Source organism: Ictidomys tridecemlineatus, chromosome 5, assembly GCF_052094955.1.
Source record: "Ictidomys tridecemlineatus isolate mIctTri1 chromosome 5, mIctTri1.hap1, whole genome shotgun sequence".
Classification (NCBI taxonomy): domain Eukaryota; kingdom Metazoa; phylum Chordata; class Mammalia; order Rodentia; family Sciuridae; genus Ictidomys; species Ictidomys tridecemlineatus.
The window spans coordinates 171,687,509-171,706,957 of record NC_135481.1 but is presented as its reverse complement, the minus strand read 5'-3'; the positions used below and the strand labels follow the sequence as shown (position 1 = coordinate 171,706,957).

The 19,449-nt window shown below is 36.7% G+C and overlaps 1 protein-coding gene and 1 non-coding gene across 4 annotated transcripts in view; one reads left to right on the top strand and one right to left on the bottom strand.

Moving 5' to 3' along the window:
• The window catches only part of Rnf24 (ring finger protein 24), a 77,225-nt gene extending 58,168 nt beyond the window's left edge, over positions 1 to 19,057 (bottom strand). Inside the window, exon 1 of one of the 3 annotated variants that reach the window (XM_040275343.2) lies at positions 18,830 to 19,057. Coding sequence is in view for 1 of the 3 variants with exons in the window: in XM_040275342.2 (XP_040131276.2) it covers positions 18,541 to 18,752 (212 nt within the window). In the remaining 2 variants the exon portion in view is untranslated. Of the gene's footprint in view, positions 1 to 18,540; positions 18,788 to 18,829 lie in introns of those variants that run through there. The other 2 variants (XM_021723191.3, XM_040275342.2) reach the window with 2 other exon arrangements.
• On the top strand, positions 15,934 to 16,039 carry LOC120886989 (U6 spliceosomal RNA). The gene has a single exon (XR_005730165.1). It is a non-coding gene; the product is annotated as a U6 spliceosomal RNA (small nuclear RNA).
• Positions 19,058 to 19,449: the final 392 nt, after the last annotated feature.

The window sequence follows — 19,449 nt, the reverse complement described above, 5'->3', positions numbered from 1 at the left end:
AAGAAAATTTAATGGCTATAAAACAGCATCTACCAAGCTCATGACTAACTCAGTAATCCTCACATAATTATGAATCCAGAAAAGTATGCAGGCTGATTTTTATGTATTTTGACACTGATGATAATTACCTGAAATTTCCAAAACTATAGCTCTAGGCACTGCCTGAAGATCCCTTGTTTGGCTAGGTAGTGTGTTCACACCTGTAATCCCAACTACTTTGGAGGATGAAGCAGGAAGATATTAAGTTTGAGGCCAGCCTGGGCAATTAAGTGAGACTATCTCAAAAATAAAATTTAAAAAGGTCTGGGGATGCAGCTCAGTGATAAGAATGCACCTGGGTTCAATCCTCAGTATAATTAAAAAACTAAAAACCCCAAATCCCTTCCTTTGTCTACTAGACTCTCCTTGTTCTTAAAAAAAAAAAAAAAAATCCTTAAGATGGGCTGGGGTTGTGGCTCAGTGGTAGAGTGCTTGCCTAGCATGTGCAAGGCCCTGGGTTCAATCCTTAGAATAAATAAGTAAGAAAAAGGTATTGAAAAAAATCCTTAAGATGATTTTAGGAGGATGGAATAACTGTGTCAATGGGACAGGTAAAATATATTATTTGAATATTTTGGGAAGTGAGTGGTTCTGCTGATTTTATACTTCGAAAAATTCTGAAAAGGTCATATCATTCTGGAACAGTGAATATAAAGAGCCAAGACTTACAATATCATAAGCCCTGGAAGTTTTCTTTCCTTTATGAAAACATTTTACAAGACCACTACTATTATCATCATGCAAAGCACTATTATCTTGATTTTACAGATGCACACATTAGAATGTATGGACTTTCCCCACTACAAAACAAAGAATGAGATGGGAGCTCAGGCCAGACTTAAGCCTTACAAGGTGTATGTTCCAGGTAAGATCACTGTATATTTGGGTCAGATCTATTCCTTGCTTCCTCAGGGGCTACTTGGCTCTGTGGAAAAATTGACACTAACTCAACTCACAAGAGCTTGGCTTCTAAACTATACTCAACTCTAGCATTTAAGCAAGGAAATATCTCTTTTGGATAATCCTCTTGTGCTAATCCGATTACAGAAAAGATAATGACATATTCTTTTTTTTGTTTATTTTAATTTTTTCAATTTATTTATTTATTTTTTATTTTTAGGTGGACACAATATCTTTATTTTACATTTATGTGGTGCTGAGGATTGAACCCAGTACCTCAAGCATGGTAGGCGAGCGCTCTACCACTGAGCCACAATCCCAGTCCAAGAGAATGACATTCTTAAGAAATGTTTCTACTGTCAGCCTTTTTCTTCTAAAAGGACATTTCCATTTAGGTTGTAATATCAACTATTAGAAACAGAACCCTTCTTTCTTTAGAGGAAGAGATATATAATGGCAAATGCCCCTTGGGTTTCCCCATTGTTTATTATTAATGAGATTGTGGCAGAGATTGACGGTGCGCCCTCTTTACCATTCCCCAGTACCTGTTCTTCTTTCTTCACTGAAATTAGATTTTTTAGCTAAGCATACAGCTACAATTCCCAGTTTCCTTGCAGCTGTGCATGTCAGTATGTTTTAGTTCTAGCCAATGTGACAGATGTATATGAAAGTTTCTGGGAATCATGCTTAACAGAGCATTCACAGGTGCCTTCTACCTTCTGCTTCATTCCTTTCTAGATCCTGTTCACAGTAATATGAATGCCACCATCCTGCTGAATAAGAATGAGATTTACATCCAACTGCAGCGGGGGTATGGTAAAAGAGAAATGAAGATAAGAAGTATAAGGTCCCTTACGGCATTAAACTCCATATCAGGCTTGTGCCAACTTTACATGAATAAGAGATATTTTTAATCTTGTTTTAAGCCATTTGCTGTTTTGGGTTTTCTGTTAACAGCTGAAACCATCTCATACAGTGATGTTCTAATATTTTAAAATTCTAACATTTTGAATATTGATATCATAATGTTTTAAATTATTTTGTATTCACAGACCATTCAGAACATCAGACCACAAATCCTAATTATTGTTCAGAAAAACATGATTTTTACTGAGACTTATACTACTGGCTTTCTATCATGGCACCAACATTAGATAACTCATTAGAACAGGAAATTTGACATTACCGGGTAATCTTTTTTCTAGGAATCAAATCCAGGGGCTCTCTACCACTGAGCCACATCCCCAGCTTTTTATTTTGAGATGGGTTTAAATTGCTCAGGCTGACCTTAAATTTGGCAATCTTCTTGCCTCAGCCTCCTGCATAGCCAGGATTACAAGCATGCACTACTATAACTTGCTACTACAATATACTCTTGAGATGATATAGAAGTAGTCTAGGATCACTAGCAATGCTTTTTCTTACCAATTAATTTCACAAAACCACAGTTAAAAACCTTTAGCACTGGTCTGGGGACATGACTCAGTGATGGAATGCTTGCCTGGCATGAATGAGACCCTGGATTGGATTCTTGGCACCACAAGAAAAAAAGACTTTCAGCACTAATTAAGTATCACAGTTCAACCATCATCCCACTTTGCAGAAGAAACTAAGGCACAGTGGCTGGATTTTCAAAATGACTGTCTGACTTATTTTTCTTTTTTAACTATATCCACAAATTTGGGAGGAATGTGCTCTGAGGATTGTATTTCTATGTATCCTGTCTCCAACATCTCATTTATACTACAGGATAGATAATTCTTATCTGAAATGTTTGGGACCAAAAAGGTACTGACTTTCAGATTTTTTCCCCTAGATTTTAGAATATTGGTATACACATAATGAGAAATATTGGTGATGGGACCCAAGTCCAAACATGAAAGTCATTATGTTTCAGGTATACACATCATGAATCTAATTTTACATAATATTTTTACAACACTTGTGTTTTGATTGTAACCTGTCATATTAGGTTGGGTATAGAATTATCCAACTGTCGTGTCAGTGCTCAAAAATTGTTAGATTTTGGAACATTTCAGATTTCAGGTTTCTGGGCTAGGGATGCTTAATCTGTAATATACAGTAATTGGTTATCCCAAAATAAAATACCTAGCATTTAGCTCATAAAGTTACATAATAACTAAAACTACTGCATGTAATCCTAGCATTATATAACAATGTCTGAGTTATATAGAACAGTCAACAGAAAAATCAGTTACAAGAGGAAAATAGCAAATAAAAATGACAGTGGTGCAATAGTTTGGTTACAATAGTCCCATACAGTTACACAGTATTAGTCTCTGTTATTGAAAGATGTACTAATAATCATGGCATTATTCAGGCACACAGAAGCAGCTAAACAGAATGATGGGACATGAATCTTCCACATTCTGTACAAGAACACCATTCTTTGGTCTGCAGCTACAGCAACTGCAGCTTTTAGAGAGCTTTTCTCATCATTTGTGACTGATAATGAGCCATGGACACAAGTCAATTTTCTTTATTACAAAAAAGTCACTTCATCTCCTTCCTATCCTACAGATAGGTCAACAAGCCTGTCAGGTTAATATAACAAAAAGAAAACAAGGATAAACCTTGAAACATCATGCTAAGTGAAAGAAGCCAGTGACAAGGGACACATATTGTATAATTCCACTTATATAAAATGCTCAGAATAGGCCAATCAATAGAGACAGAAAGAAGTGTGGGGAGAGTGGGGAGTGATGACTTAAGGAATGAGTCATTTCTTCTTTTTACTTTATATACTTATTGATTGGTATTGAGGCCTGAACTCAGGGGTGCTTTACCACAGGAGTTATATCCCCAGTCCTTTTTATTTTGAGACAGGGTCTGGCTAAATTGTTGAGAAAGGCCTCGAATTTATAATCCTCCTGCCTTGGCCTCCCAAATTGCTGGGATTACAGGCATATGCCACGGTTCCCAGTTCTTGAAATATGATAATGATCATGTACAACCACAAGAATGGGAAGTTATACTCCATGTACATATGTCAAAATACATTCTAATGTCATATGTAACTAAAAAGAAGAAACAATAAATTTTTTTAAAATAAAAGAATTTTTAAAAATATAGTGAAAATATTCTAAAATTATGCTAACATGCTCAATTCTGCGAATATATTAAATTCCAATTAATTTTACACTTAAGTGAACATACTATATGGAATGTAAATTACATCTCAATACAACTGTTCAAAAGTGGGTAGAACTGACTTAAAACAACCATCAAAAATTTTATATATACACATATATGTCTATATGTGTGTGTGTGTGTGTGTACACACATACATATATATCTCCTTAAAGTTAAGAAAGTAAATGCAGGGGCTGGGGTTATAGCTCAGCAGTAGAGCTTTGCCTCACACATGTGAGGCACTGGGTTAGATCCTCAGCACCACATAAAAAAAAATAAATAAATAAAATAAAGATATTGTGTCCATCTTTAAAAAAATCTTAAAAAAAAAGTAAGTAAATGCAGTTAAGTAGCAACAATTTTTCACATCATCTGATAACCACTGGAATGAAACCTCTGATCCAGCATAGCTCAGTAACTAGGCTTAGCCTGGCACCATAACTGGCCTTATATTTATGAAAAGACGACGACTGAGATTTTCTTGTATACTTCTTTCATGGTCCCATCCTTTGTATACAGTAACAATAAACATTAGGAAATCAGTTTATTAAAGAAGCTGAACTACCACAACAACTTGAAAGTATTCAATGCAATTACCCCCATCTGAGAATGGCTGAGATTTCAATGTAATTACCCCATCTGAGAATGGCTGATGAAGTTGAGAGATTTTAGTAGACAAAGGCTACACAGTAAACAAATAGTGTCAGAACTTGCTTAAACTCCATATACTTTTCCCTACATCATTCTACTTTTTTGCCTTTGTGAAAATAAATCTGGAATTTACCATGTAAAAGAAAATATGCTTAGATTTTTAAGAGAGTTGGAAGTTAGCCTGAATAAAATCTAAATGCAGGCTCCATTGATTTTACTGCATTTGTAGGAAGTTATCTTAGTCAAAAGAGTACTGAAATTCCTTTGAGAATTCAGTTTTCTTCACCTTAACAGGAAATTTTAAGTCAGATAATACCAAAAATGCCAATAAAAAATATCAAAATAACAACCTCAAATCTAATAAATGCAGAATTAAACCATAACAATTTCATTTAATAAAATAAATGAAAGTAGTGGAGTTAATTCATCAAGCACTTTTTATCAAAAAACTTTCATCTCTATAAGTTCATTCTGAACAATACATGATGGCATATAAGAGATTATAAATAAATGAGTTGTGAATAATGGTAGGGTAATAAATCCAAGCAGAATTTGATTAAATAACTGAAATATTCTTAAAAAGAAAAAAACTACTCTCTCTCTCTTTTTTTTTTTTTCTGGTAGAAATGTACAAGTTTTGCAGCCTCCAAAGAGCAGGCTGCTAACTTTTGTGGTTTACCAGTTTCTAGCTTTATTATCTCATCCCCTCCCCTCCCCCTTGTTCCAAACAAGCAAAGAGGACAAAGGATGAAAAACCATATCCAAGCACAGTGGGCTTTCTGGCTGCTTTAAGGGAGGGCTAGGAAGCAACAGCATTGGAACAATTTCCTAGAAAGGTTAATAACAAAAAGGAAGTACATCTTCCTCATCCCATAGATGAACTCAACCCTTCTGCTCAGCACCTAGCATCTTATACACAACTAGGTATTCCATATCTGTGCTTAATTCCCCAAATAGAAAATGTAATTTTTAGCACTAAAACCATTTTAGAGTTCAGATGAGGAATAATCAGTTTTCATATTTAGCTCAGCCAATTAAAACAATTATTCTGATTTTGTCTATGATCTTGTTTGTTTATTTTTTGTGGTGTTAGAGATAGAATCCAGGGCCTTCAGCATGCTAAGCAAGTACTTCACCATTGAGCTACATCCCTTTCTAATGGCATTCTTTATTTTTCAGAAGACAGTATTATTATTTTTAAATAAACAGTATATTCATAGTAAGTGTTTGCCTATGGAGAAATCACACTAAGCATATACTTTTAATAGCCTTCTCAAATAATATAATTAGAGGTTGTCTATCGATGGTTATCAAGCTAAGAATATTGATCTGTTTAATTGTCATTTGATATCAAGGTTACATTTTCCAGAACACAAGGGTTCAGAAAATGCATAAAAAGTCTTAAGGTGAAATGCAGCAGGACAAACAAGTAAGGCTTTCTTTGCTCAGCATTTTTTTATTCAGTAAAAAAAAAAAAAAAAGAAAAGAAAAAAAAAGTGAAGACATGAAGTTAAACAAAAGGTATTGTGAGAATTGGTGATCAAGAAACTCTCTCTCAGAAAGAAAAATTTCAATAAAAAGAACAACATTCAGTGAAGAATTCCTTCAGCCTTTAAAATATTTAAGCATTAATTCTATAATACACAATTACAATTTCTTTATTCACAATTTCCCCCAAACACTGTCAATGCTTTAGGGATATACACACACACCAGTAATTGATTGATAGAAAGTACATAAGAGACCACATTAAAAAGGCACAACATGTCCTATGTTTTTCATTTCTGTGATTTGTACCCCATGGATCTGAGTCAAGCTCCTTTTACATGAAAGATTTAAAGATAAATTAAAATGGGGGAAAGAAACAACTAAAGAGAAACTTCAGATTAGACTGTATTCAAACTAGGCCCCACCCAATAGTATGAGTCCCAGGGTAATCAAGCATTTGGAATCACTAGGCAATATTTCTGAGAAATAATAAAAATTAGGCAAGTGAAGTTCTTTCTTATTAAAAAAATCTCTTAAATTTAGTCAAGGGTAGGGGCAGAGGTAGGATAAGTAGAGGAGCAGAGTTCATTTTGTAACCCAATAATTTTAGATCAAAAGTTTAACTAAGAATAATATCTTGCTTAAGAAGCATACAGTCTAGGGGCTGGGGTTGTGGCTCAGTGGTAGAGTACCCACCTAGCATGGGTGAGGAACTAGATTTGATCCTCAGCACCACATAAAATAAATAAATAAAAATAAAGGCGTTGTGTTTACCTACAACTAAAAAACATTTTAAAAAAGAAGCAAACAGTCTAGCAAAAGATGCTTGAATATGACCATCATTATTTCATCTTGATAAAATAAATTTTAGAACAACGTCTTTTATAGTAATTATTTCTTTATAAATTTTTCTTTATTCCAAGACTCAGGACTATTTAGAAACTTAGTGATATTTATACCCCCAAAGAGATTCTATTATGACAAATGAAAGGATTAGATATTCAGCTGCATTAAAGGAAGAAGGCTGGGCCAAATCAACTTTGAAAATCCCCTGACCCTAATCTAATTCTCTTTCCTCTCCACTGCTTGATTCAAGTTTATGAAAGGCTTTCAAGTATCTCTACCTTTAACTTCCAGAGGTACTGGAGTACATACCTCAACTATAACAGAAAAATAATCATTCACATATTGCTATAGAACTAAAAATTTTTAAATGTCTCATTAAAACAAGATTAAATCCTCAATTCAATGAACTCAATTCCACTTATTCTGATTAAAACTTGTTATCTTTTATCAATGACACAATAATATAAAGTTTTATGGTAGCCTCTCATACAAACTGTATTTCAGGGTAACCCCAAATACCTCTGTTGAAGTAAAGGTTTTCTTTACAGAATTCTTGCTAATAAATGTGGAAGAGACAACAGAAGAAAAATCATTTTGGATTTTTTTTAAATGTTTTTTTTTTTTTAGTTGTAAATTGATCTTTTACTTTATTTATTTATATGCAGTGCTGAGGATCAAACCCAGGGCCTCACTCATGCCAGGCAAGTGCTCTACCACTAGGCCACAACTCCAGCCCTCATTTTGGATTTTGGATAAGATACCTATATGATGTTACCATCAATGGGGTCTTTTCACAACACTAGAAGTGGGATAGCCAGACACAGCAGGCCTCCAGATGTGATGCAATTTAAGCACTTGGTAAGCATTCTTGCCAAAAATAGACAAATTTAAATTTGACTTTAATCAAGCTTCTAGAGTTAACTTCCATTTATAGGAAATATAAGGAACGGAGCAAAAACCACCACCATGATGAAGCAAGTGGACAAAACACAAATGTGAGAAAGTTCACAGGATAACTGACCCATTTCCTTCAATGAGTCCATGACACAAAACAAAAAGAGGAGGAGGAATTGCCCTAGACCAAAATAGGCACAAGAGACAAAATGACAATGTTATCTGTAGACTCTGGATCCCACAAATCTCTAAAAAAAGATTCTTAAGTCAGTCAGGCAAAGCTAAATCAGGTCTAGCTATGAGATGATACCAAAAATTAATTGCTAATTTTATTAGGTATGAAAATGGCAATTTGGTTTTATAAGGAAATGTCCTTATTTTTTAGATATGTGTATAGACGTTTGGTAGGGTAAATATCTGGAATTTGCTTTAAAATACTCCAGCAAGGAAAGATGAAAGAGAAAAGGATAAATGAAACAAATATGGCAAACTTTGTTAACTGTTGAATCTGAATGATTATAGCATATGAGGATATTTAGTGCTACTCTCTAATTCTGAGTGTATACAAATTTTCATAATAAAAAAGAATTTCAGTAGCAGAGAAATCTAAAAAACAGTACAGGTAAATCTATTGAGTAATATTAATCTCAGATAGATAACAAAGGGATCAGTGAAAATTATTACATGTTTTACTCCTGAAGTAGGCTGTTTCACTGAAAAACAAGAAAAACAATTGTAAAGAACAAGCAGTTTTACAGAATATACTAAAACAAACAAACAAACTTTTAGGAATGCAGCTGTGTATCCCTTCTCTCAGAACTGGTCATGCTTTTATATACAAAGTTCTAAATAGGTGGTGGAGCAAACTGAAATAGAGAAAACAGAGAAACAGAAAACAGATGTCACAGCTGCATTCTGAACTGAATGCTGTGCATTTTTCTTTTTGTGTAATCATTTTATTACTTTTTTAAAAAGTTTTGTTTTTGAATACCAGGGATTGAACTCAGGGGCACTCGGCCACTGAGCCACATCCCTCCCTAGTCCTATTTTGTATTTTATTAGAGACAGGGTTTCACGGAGTTGCTTAGCACCTCGCTAAATCACTGAGGCTGCCTCCGCCTCCCGAGCCGCTAGGATTACAGGCTTGCGCCACCACGCCCAGCCTTGATTACTTTTCTAAGAACCCATGGCCTCCTTCATATCCCTCCTGAAATAGTATCTGAACTTTTATTATGCAACATTCACAATGTATTCCACAGATAGTGTTGACTAAGGTTCTCTGGAGCTCAATTTTAAAATTATCTTTCAAGTAGTAATTCAAAGTAAACCAAAAAGAAAATCAATAGATTTCTTGAAACATTTCCAAAGCATGAAACATTTCATTCCTAATAAAGCAGTGTTCCTCTTAATCTTTTTAGGAGTTATGAACCCTTCTGAAAATCTTCCTATAGAAAAAAAACTATATATATTTTTCAAAGGGCTTTATAATAGTTCTGAAGGCACCTGTAAGAAACTCTTATAATATGTTCTCATGGGTAGATAACTCTAGACTAAATACAAATTCATCAACCCAATACTACAGCCCTTCCATGAACTGGTTGAAGCTTTTCAACCTCTTTTTCCATTATTTCTCTAAATCCTACACTTTAGTCAAATGCATTAGTTATGGCTGCACAAAGATGCCTTCCTATCTTTATTTTTGATACTTTCACAACCTGCACTCCCCAACTATCTGATAAAAATCTGTCCATTCCCAGCTGCTTGGGAGGCTAAGGCAGGAATATCCTAAGTGCAAAGCCAACTTCAGCAACAGCGAAGCACTAAGCAACTCAGTGAGACCCTATCTCTAAATAAAATACCAATAGGACTGGGGATGTGGCTCAGTGGTTGAGTTCAATCCCCAGTACCAAAATAAATAAATAAATAAATAAATAAATCTGTCCATCTTTCATGATTTGTTTCAAGGAATACTACCATGAAATCTGCCTTAATTCCCCAAACCTTCCTTTGAACTTTAGTTTTTTGTCCTTCTATACTTCCAATACCTTTGCCTATTTTGTATCTTGATCTACTGAATACTTGTCTAATGTATGATTCTGTGTGACACAGCAGTGAAATAGAAAATTAGCACCAATAAAGTTCTTACCTCCTGTAGTGGGTTGACTGGTGCCTCCCAAAAAGATATGTCCATATCTTAATTCCAGAAACCCATGAATATGACTTTATTTGGACAAAGAGTTTTTGCAGACATAATTAAAAATCTGGAGATGAGATCTTTTTGGATTATTTGGGTAGACTATAAATCCAATGGCAGAAAGTGACTTTATAAGAGAGAAATAAGAGAAAGTCACATGAAGACACTGAAAGAACCTGGAATAAGTAAGGAAACATTCTCTCCTAGAATCTTTGAAGGGTGTGTCGCAGGTAGCCTTGCTGACATTTTGATTTATGACTTCTAGATTCCAGAATTCTGAGAAAATAAATTTCTGTTGTTATAAACCACTAATTTAGTGATAATCTGTTATGGCAACCCTAGGAAACTCATACACCCCCTTTGACCCATTCTAATTCTAAAAAATAATTTTTATTTCCTTTTTTATTTTCTGCAGTAGTTCTACAAAAATATTAGAAGAGACAAAAACATGTAGATGTCCCCTAAATCTGTCCTTATTTCCAACTATTCTCTTCTAAAAGTCATCAAATGTGACAGGTGATGGGCATTGGAGGATAAAGGCCTGGCTTCTAAATTTGGCCTTTGACCTGTGAACCTGAACAGATTACTTTTTTCATCTTTAGTTTTATCATACATAATGTTTTGAGGACTGTTGTAAGGAGTAAATAAGAAACACATGTAAAACTACAGGCATGAAATGTTTTCAGTACAGATTAACTAATGTGAAAGATGATTTCTCAGTATAATATATTGCCCAATTAATATATTGCTTTGTGATTTTTAAAATAATCTTAGTCACTTCCACAAGATATCCTTCTAGCCTGTTTTCAGAGATAATCAACAAGTTTGAGTAAAAAAAAAATTAGTTATAGCAATGCATAAGATTTCTAACACATTTGGGAGAGTTTGGTAATTTCTTTTATGCTAAAGAAAAAGAATGACAGCCTACAATTCTGATTTCCCTACCTACCCATTTCCCACAAACTACATTAACTCATAACTTGATGTTTCATTATCTGCCAAATTTTTATTCAGTTCAAAATCAAAAGAATATTTGGATATGATGCCTAGATTCTATTACAAGTTTATACTACAGGGCATAATTTCAAATGTTCAGATGTGGGAGGGAATCAGAGATACAGATAGTCCATAAATTTTTTGTTTGCCTAGATAAACTCAACAAGTAAAGGTAATGCAACACCATTCAATCTCCAAATTTGTAAGAAAAAAAAGTTTTGTTTTGGTTTTTTTTTGGTACCAGTGATTGAACCTAGGGGTGCTCCCCACTGAGTTATTTCCCCAGCCCATTTCATGGTTTTATTTTGAGACAAGGTCTTGCTGAAACTGGCGTTAAACTTGCCATCTTCCTGCCCCTGCCTCCCCAGACACTGGGATAAGAGGTATGCACAACATAAAGCATAGAGATAGACTGTAGTGAAATCATTAATTTTGAGGCTAGACAATATCATCATAAAAATGCTCACATTACCTGCAGTGCCACATTGGCATTTCTTTTATTCTCAAACCACTGAAATTAAGTTTGCTAAAAGAAGTGAGGAACTGTACCTGACTGATACAAGAGCCTGCCTAAGAAAATATGAAGAACAGATAAAATGAGATAGATTTTTTTTAATATTTATTTTTTAGTTGGATACAATATCTTTATTTATTTATGTGGTGCTGAGGATCAAACCCAGGGCCTCGCAAGTGCTAGGTGAGCACTCTACCACTGAGCCACAAGTCTGGCCACAAAATGAGATAGATTTTAAGAAAATATACAAAATTAGCGTTTTATTGAAACCTATACTTTATATAGGAGCAAGCATTATGATATGAGGAAAAATTTTACTTCCTAATGACCAAAACTTTAGGAGATGACGATGACCATAAAAAGAACAGGCAAACCTCCCTTTAAGAAAAGTTAATCAGGAACTTTGAAAGCATGTAAACTGGTAGTTACTTAGAATATAAAAACATTCACCTTTATTTGTAAGCAACTTTATTATACTTAACATTGAATCCATAAAAATTCAAGCTGCATTAAACTTTTCCAAAGCAATTAATAACATGAGGTTCAATTGTAATGCTATCTAAGAAGTAGCTAGCTTCCTTTCCCTTGCTACTGCAGGCTGGCTCCAGCCCTTGGAGCAAGCACCAGGGAGGCCTAATACAACTCTTCTGGTGCCAGACTATCCTTAGGGCATATGGAGGGCACAGGCTGTCTTTCCCAAGAGTGGCCAACCAAAAGTAAAGCCATTGGCCAGCTATTCATGTGCCAGCTGGCATGGAACAAAGTGTCTGCTTCCTACCTCCAGCACAGAAGAGACTTAGCCAGCTGGCTTTCAAAGGACTGCGCTAGTTGGAGTGCTCACAACTTCTTTCAAACCATCTGGCATTCTTTTAAGAACCCTCAATTTACCCAACACTATACTCTGAGGTCTGAAATGCTCAAATTATTTGAAGAGTCCCTACTACCTATCTAGAGAAGAAAAGAAAAAGGCAGGGTAATTGCTAAATTACTTCCAGAAACAATTTCTAAAACTAAAAATTATTCTCAATTTTAGCTTGTATATTATCTCTTAAAACATTCCCATGATTATTAAGCAAACTTCCAGAATAAAAATCAAGACAAAAAATTAGGGAATAAGATAAAGCAAACATTTTAACATGCATAAAAGCATCCCATAAGACTGACAGGACCTAGTTCTACTCTGAATTTTTATAGCCTGTCTGTATTTTTCATGTGACTCAAAGTAGACTTATATTGTATTGCTACCTATATTTATCTTCCCAGCTAGCTAGTATCTGAAAATATCAGTGTCTTAGAGTTACTTTTAAAAAAATCTGTTTGATGACATATTGGGTGTTTTGAAAGTTTTAATAAATAGGGCCGGGGCTGTGGCTTAGTGGTTGAGCACTTGCCTCACATGTGTGAGGCACTGGGTTTGAGCCTCAGCACCACATACAAAAAATAAATAAATAAAATAAAGATATCATGCCCATCTACAATGAAAAAAATATTTAAAAAAGAAAGTTTAAGTAAATATAAAATAAGAAGAGTTAATGTGGAATAACATGAAGAAGGCACTTCATCTCTGAGCAAGACAAATAAATAAAACAGGATATGGCTTGAAATAAAAAGTATTTTATCAAATGATCAAAATGATTTATCAAATGACCCAAACTGCTGGTAAGTGCTACAAGGTGCTCATTTGTCAACTGTAGATCATTGTATCCAACACAGGATAATCTGCAGCAGAGGCAAGGAATCAGGAAAAAAAAAAAAACAACAACATAAAACCAAAAAATAGCTGAGTCATATTCATAGCCAATATATGCTAAGAGACACAAGCATTCTGAACAAAAATATTAAAGAGTCTGGGTCATAACCAAATGTTATAAATTGGAGGAGGCTGCAATAATAATTGTTTTTCACTAAGTTCACTGCCATTCTAAGTATTGAATTTGTCATTTCACGTTATCTCCTTTAACTCACAGAATAAGTACATGCAGTGGGTACCATCATTATTTCCATCTTAGAGATGGAAAAACAGATGTTAACCTGCCCATAGTTACTTGTTAAAAAGTAAGAGCTGAATGCAACTCCAAGTCATCTGATGCTGGAATACTGGCAGAAAACTGCCAATACTAAACTATACATAGGAAAGAATTAAATGGAACCTAGGGAAAAATTCAATCATGATATAGTACTTGTATAGTACTTACAATTTTTTCCAACTCTAAGTGAAGCAAAAAGCGGAAAATAAAAAACAAATGAAAATGTATTTTCTTATTAGAAAATTTCAAAAAGCAAGAGCTATTTTACTAGTTTAAAAATGTCAATTATACCTTTTTGCCCATATATTGAATAGGTACTTCTGCTAGCAGCTGTTCTAGGGAACATAATAGTAAACAGGACAGATGAAGTCCTTGCCTTCCTGGAGCTGACATTCCAGGGGCATAGGTGACAAAAAGATCAGTAAACAATAGATTTCAAAATGTGACAGGTACTATAAATGAGGTAGAAAGGAAATGTGCACATCTCATGTGAGACTTCAATTATGCAGGTAAACAGGAGGTGATTGATGGGAGGTGGGGAAAGTTATAATTTGTTATGTTTTTTAAAGATGAGCAACATGGGAGCATGTGGGTATGCTGACATGGATAGATCCCTGGAGAGTTGATGATGCATGGCTCAAATGTAGGAGTTAGGAATTATGAGGGGGTATGAGGTAAAGAAGGAATGAGGAGGAAGAGTATGAGATGGTACACATGTATGCAGATAACTTTGGAAAATATAATCTACTCCATAAGCCAGAGGAAAGAAAAAGAGCTATACCAAGATATATCAGGAAATGTTAGGAATGCCACAAATAAACTGATGACCCTAAAATCTTCTAGAATGGGAAAAAGGGATTAGGGATTAGAATGCTATCGAATTTCTCAATAGCAACACTGGAAGTTTACAATGGAACAATGCTTTCAAAGAGGGATATTAATTTTCAATCTACATTTCACCCCTGAACTAGACCCCCATCAAATGTGAGGGTAAGATGAAGACATTTCCAGATATGCAAATTCTAAATTCAGGAAGGAATTTCAGATTTTCTAAGTACCCTTTCTCAGGAAGCTACTAAGGAATGAGGAAGACACAGGATCCAAGAAAAAGGAGATCCTACACAGGGGAATGGCAAAGGGAATTCCTAAAATGATGACAAAGGGAAGTCCTAGGATGATGGCTATGCACTCTGAGAGCAAAACAATACAAACTGGAGTAGGAAAGGGAGGGCTCCAGCAGGACCAATCCCCAGGAAAATGAAGTGAAACCACGAGGTTACCTTTAAAAATACTGAAAAATAATCAGTTTTGTCATAGTTGGAGGAAGAACTAGTGACTGATACAAACACAACTAAGCAAATGAAAAACAAGATGTAATAATAGTACTCTACATGGTTCATCTGTGAATAATAGGCATAGTCATAGTCATAAAAATACTAAATACTGACGTAACTGGGAACCGTGAAGTACCAGTAAGGATGAAGGACAGTTACATGGAATAGCTAAATCTTCAATTTCCAAAGTAGAAGTCCATTTTTTCCCCCAAAGGTTAAATAAAACAAGAAACAGTAGTATGAAAATTAAAAACAAAATAAATAAGGAATTACAAAAGTGACTGCTAAGAGTTGGCAGAGTTTAAACCACGTGAAATTGATGATTTTTAAGTAATTTCCCAGTCTAAAAAAAAAGATTTTATCTGCTTCAAGCTAATGTTACAATAAAATTACTAATTTTAAAATAAAAATAATTATTAATAAAGGATACTTAATAGAACAACATTTTACTTTCGTTAGCAGACATTGTTGGGAAGATTATGGATCCCAGTTTTGGAAAAACAAAAAGTCACGGGGTGGGCTGGGGCTGTAGCTCAGTGGTGGAATGCTTGCCTCCATATGAGGCACTAGGTTCGATCCTCAGCACCATATAAAAATAAGTAAATAAAAAAATAAAGATATTGTGTTCATCTGCAACTAAAAATATTTTTTAAAAAGTCACCATGTATACAACTACACCATGCCTAATATAATAATATTAGTATTCTAATGAATGTAAATAATATACTTACTACTAAAACATTTAACATAATTTAGTCTACTTCAATGTTTTAGATGTCACTGCAGAATTTTTCTTCACTTACCATACTTACAGAAACATTAGACTCTAGGTTAGTAAAGATTTTGATTAACAGAATGCTGAATAACAAGGTCAGGCTGTATTAGGAGTCCTTTGTTGTGCTTGCTACAGCAGCACATATACTAAAACTGTGAATGATAAAGAGATTAGCATGAGCTCTGCACAAGGATGACATGCAAATTCAGAAATGGTTCCTTTGTTGATGTAAAAAATGGCTAAGTCACTCTTGCAAAATTAAAGTTCTATGAAATTACAGTACAATACAAGACTATTACAGTGATAATCCGGTTATACTATTTATCTAAAACTTCCCTTTATGGTTTATTTTAAAAGTACTTCTAAAAAATGTCTTATGCAGGCAATTTATAAATGTATTGGGGTTGCTTCAATATTAGTGACATAGTTTTTAAGTTAATTTACCTAAGCTAAATTCATTGATATTTAAATAGAACATCAGAAAACCCAAACTTTTTTAACTAAAAAAGTCAACTTTTAATAATGTTAGCTCTTACAAAAAAAGAATTTGAACTTGGTAGCATAAGAAAAGCATATTACCAAGAATAACAGAGCTTGAACCAACCAGAGGAAAATTTCTCCTTCAATTTAAAAAGCAAAGGTTTTAAACAGAGGGAATATAAATAAACAGATGTTGTGAAGGTTGACACTTCATTTTGCATCCCAAACTACTAGGAACTAAAATACATATGATTGAAAAATAAATAATCTTAGGGCTGGTATTGTGGCTCAGTGGTAGAACACTTGCCTAGCATGTGTGAGACACTGGGTTCCATTCTCAGCACCACATATAAATAAAATAAATGTCCAGTAACAACTAAAAAAATACTTTGCCAGGCATGGTGATGCATGCCTGTAATACTAGCAGCTAGGGAGGCTGAGGCAGGAGGTTCAAAGCCAGTTCAAAGCCAGCCTCAGCAAAAGCAAGGCTCTAAGCAATTCAGTGAGACCTTATCTCTAAATAAAATACAAAATAGGGCTGGGGATGTGGCTCAGTGGTTGAGTCCTGAGTTCAATCCCTGGTACCCCCCAAATAAATAAATAATCTTAGAACATTGAATATACCCAACTATTCATGCCATCCAATATAAATTCCTCTTAATTTTTTTTTGGGGGGGGAGTACTAGGGATTGAACCCAGGAGTGCTTAACCATTGAGTCACATCCCTCGTTCACCCTTTTGTAAATTTTTTAAAATTTTGAGACAAGGCCTCACTAAGTTGCTAAGGTGGTATCAAATTTGCATCCTCCTGCCTCAGCCTCCTGAGTCCCTGGGTTTATAGGCTGTGCCACTACACCTAGCTCCTAATTTTCTCTCTCTTTTTTTTTTAACCTCCCCTATTTTGAATTAAAATGTCATAATGCAAAATACTTTGAAAGTGTGTTTTTGTAACTGAATTTACCTAATTTACCATCACTCTACAAAATTAGAAGGGTGGAAAAGAAACTGAAAATCATCCAACAAAACAAGTGTCTTCTAAGATTTAAATAATTTTTTTAAAAAATAGCAAAGAATAGATGGTGGTATCACAACGGCCTCCTTTTAATTGGTCTACATTAACTATAACTCCTCATAACTTCACCAAGACAACAAAATCAGACAGGCAGTCCCATCCAGACAATATCTATGGGAACCTGTAATGCTTCTTCCCCCTCTCTCTTTCTCTCTCTCTCTGGGGAAGAGGACAATGAAAAAAGGTGTTCTGTTTTCCAATAGTCCTGTAAGAGGAGCCATTGAGCTGGGCTGCAAAACCAGACAACAGAATACAGGAAAATTCAGATCAAAAGAAGGGCGCATGCCAGGGTAATATGCAATAAAAATCTTTGCCAAAGTATTAGGAATTAAAAAAAAAAAGCAAAGAGGTGGAAAGAACCTGCTGGACCACCTTCTTAACACAGGGAGTCAGGAACGAAATCTGCCTATACTGGGGATTCCAGAAAACAGTGTCCTAGATATACTGGAGTATTCCTACAGACTTGTTCTCAAGTATAAAGACATTATCAATGAACTATAGCCAGATGAGTTGTCCGATGAGTCGGAGTATTCCCACGTACACATATATATTGCCATTAACTAACCCCCACAAAGCAAAGTATTCCACATTTACAGCCAGAAGAAAATAAACATGCATATTTTCAATTAACGAAAACCACCGGTTTTACAATAAGAAACCAAAAAACTGCTGTTTGAAAATAATACCGCAGAACTGGGTAAAGGTGTGAAGTTACTTTTTTTTTCCTTCAATCCCCCTTACCCCCTTATGTCCTTTTTGATGATCTGATTCTCTCATTTCATGGGTGTCTCTCTCTCACATACACCCCAGCAGGTCTCCGGAAACAAAGGAGGCTCCTCAAATCTCTGGCCTGTGGGAGCACACCTCCCCCCATGATGAGGCCACCATATGACTTCCATAATGAGTAAGCCAAGGAGAGAGGTCTCAGCGCAGACCACTGCCATGCACACTGTGACAACCAGGCACGAGCCAAGCACCACAAAGAAAGCGAAGGAGAGGATCGGGACCAGGAAAACACTGCCACGCCGCGCCCCCCACGGAGCGTCCACACCGCCAGCACCTAGGCAGCCGTCCTCGACATCCTCCTCGTCGCCTCCCTGCTCATTCCCGCCGCCTCCCACGCTCGGGGACCCGACGCCAGGGCTCTGGCCGGCAGGGCAAAAGGGGGGCCGCGAACCTGCCCTGGGTGACCTCCGGATGACAGCCCCACGCCGCCCTTTGTGCAGGATTCACCGCTCCCTGGCCCCGGCCCCGGGCCGCGCCGAACCCTTCTACGCGTTTCTTCCCGGCCTGAGGCAAATGTCTCAGCCCTCCACCCCTCGCCCAGCCCGCCGAGGCGCCCCAGAGTGTGTAGGGAAGGCTGACGCGGGCCCGCGGTCTCCTCAGCATCCCGGACCCGCCCCGTCCCTCAAGACCCAGCTCGGGGGCGGCGGTCTCGGCGTCCCGGTCCTCGCTCGCTCACTTACTCGGGCGCGCCGGCTACTGCGGCGGCGGGCGTGCGTGACCGTCAGCGCCCGGCAGAGGGCTGCGGGTTGCGGGCGGCAACAGTCCGTCGGGAGCAGCGCGGCTGAGGTGGCGACTGCAGACTGCGCTCGGAGGCCCCCGGTGAGGGGCGGGCCCGGCGGGGGAGGGGCGCTCGCCGCGCCTCTCATTCATGCAGCGGGGGCGGGGTGAGGGACCCGGATGCCCGGGCAGTCCCCGCCTACCTTGCTGAGGGCCCTCGGCTTCAGCGTTGACAGTGCGCAAGCGCGCGGTTCCTTGACCAGGCCTGGTCCCGCCCCGCCGGCTGGCGTGGTCTAACCGCGAAACTGCGGGGGTTTAGCCTGTCTTGCTGCAGAATTTAGAATTTTGCTTGCGCTGGGAAAGGTTGGAACACCATGTCTTTCGCCTAGGAGTCCTTGGGGACACAGGGATGTGCATGAAATGGGGTGCCCTTAGTTTGATGGGGAGACGTGTACACCAATTCCCCCCTCCATCTGTCTTTGCAGGACACTGTGATGGATGCCACCTGGACTTTGCCCAGATAGTGGAGAGAAGTGTGTGCAAGAAACAGTGCATGTCTTTATTTAATTATGTCTTACCTATT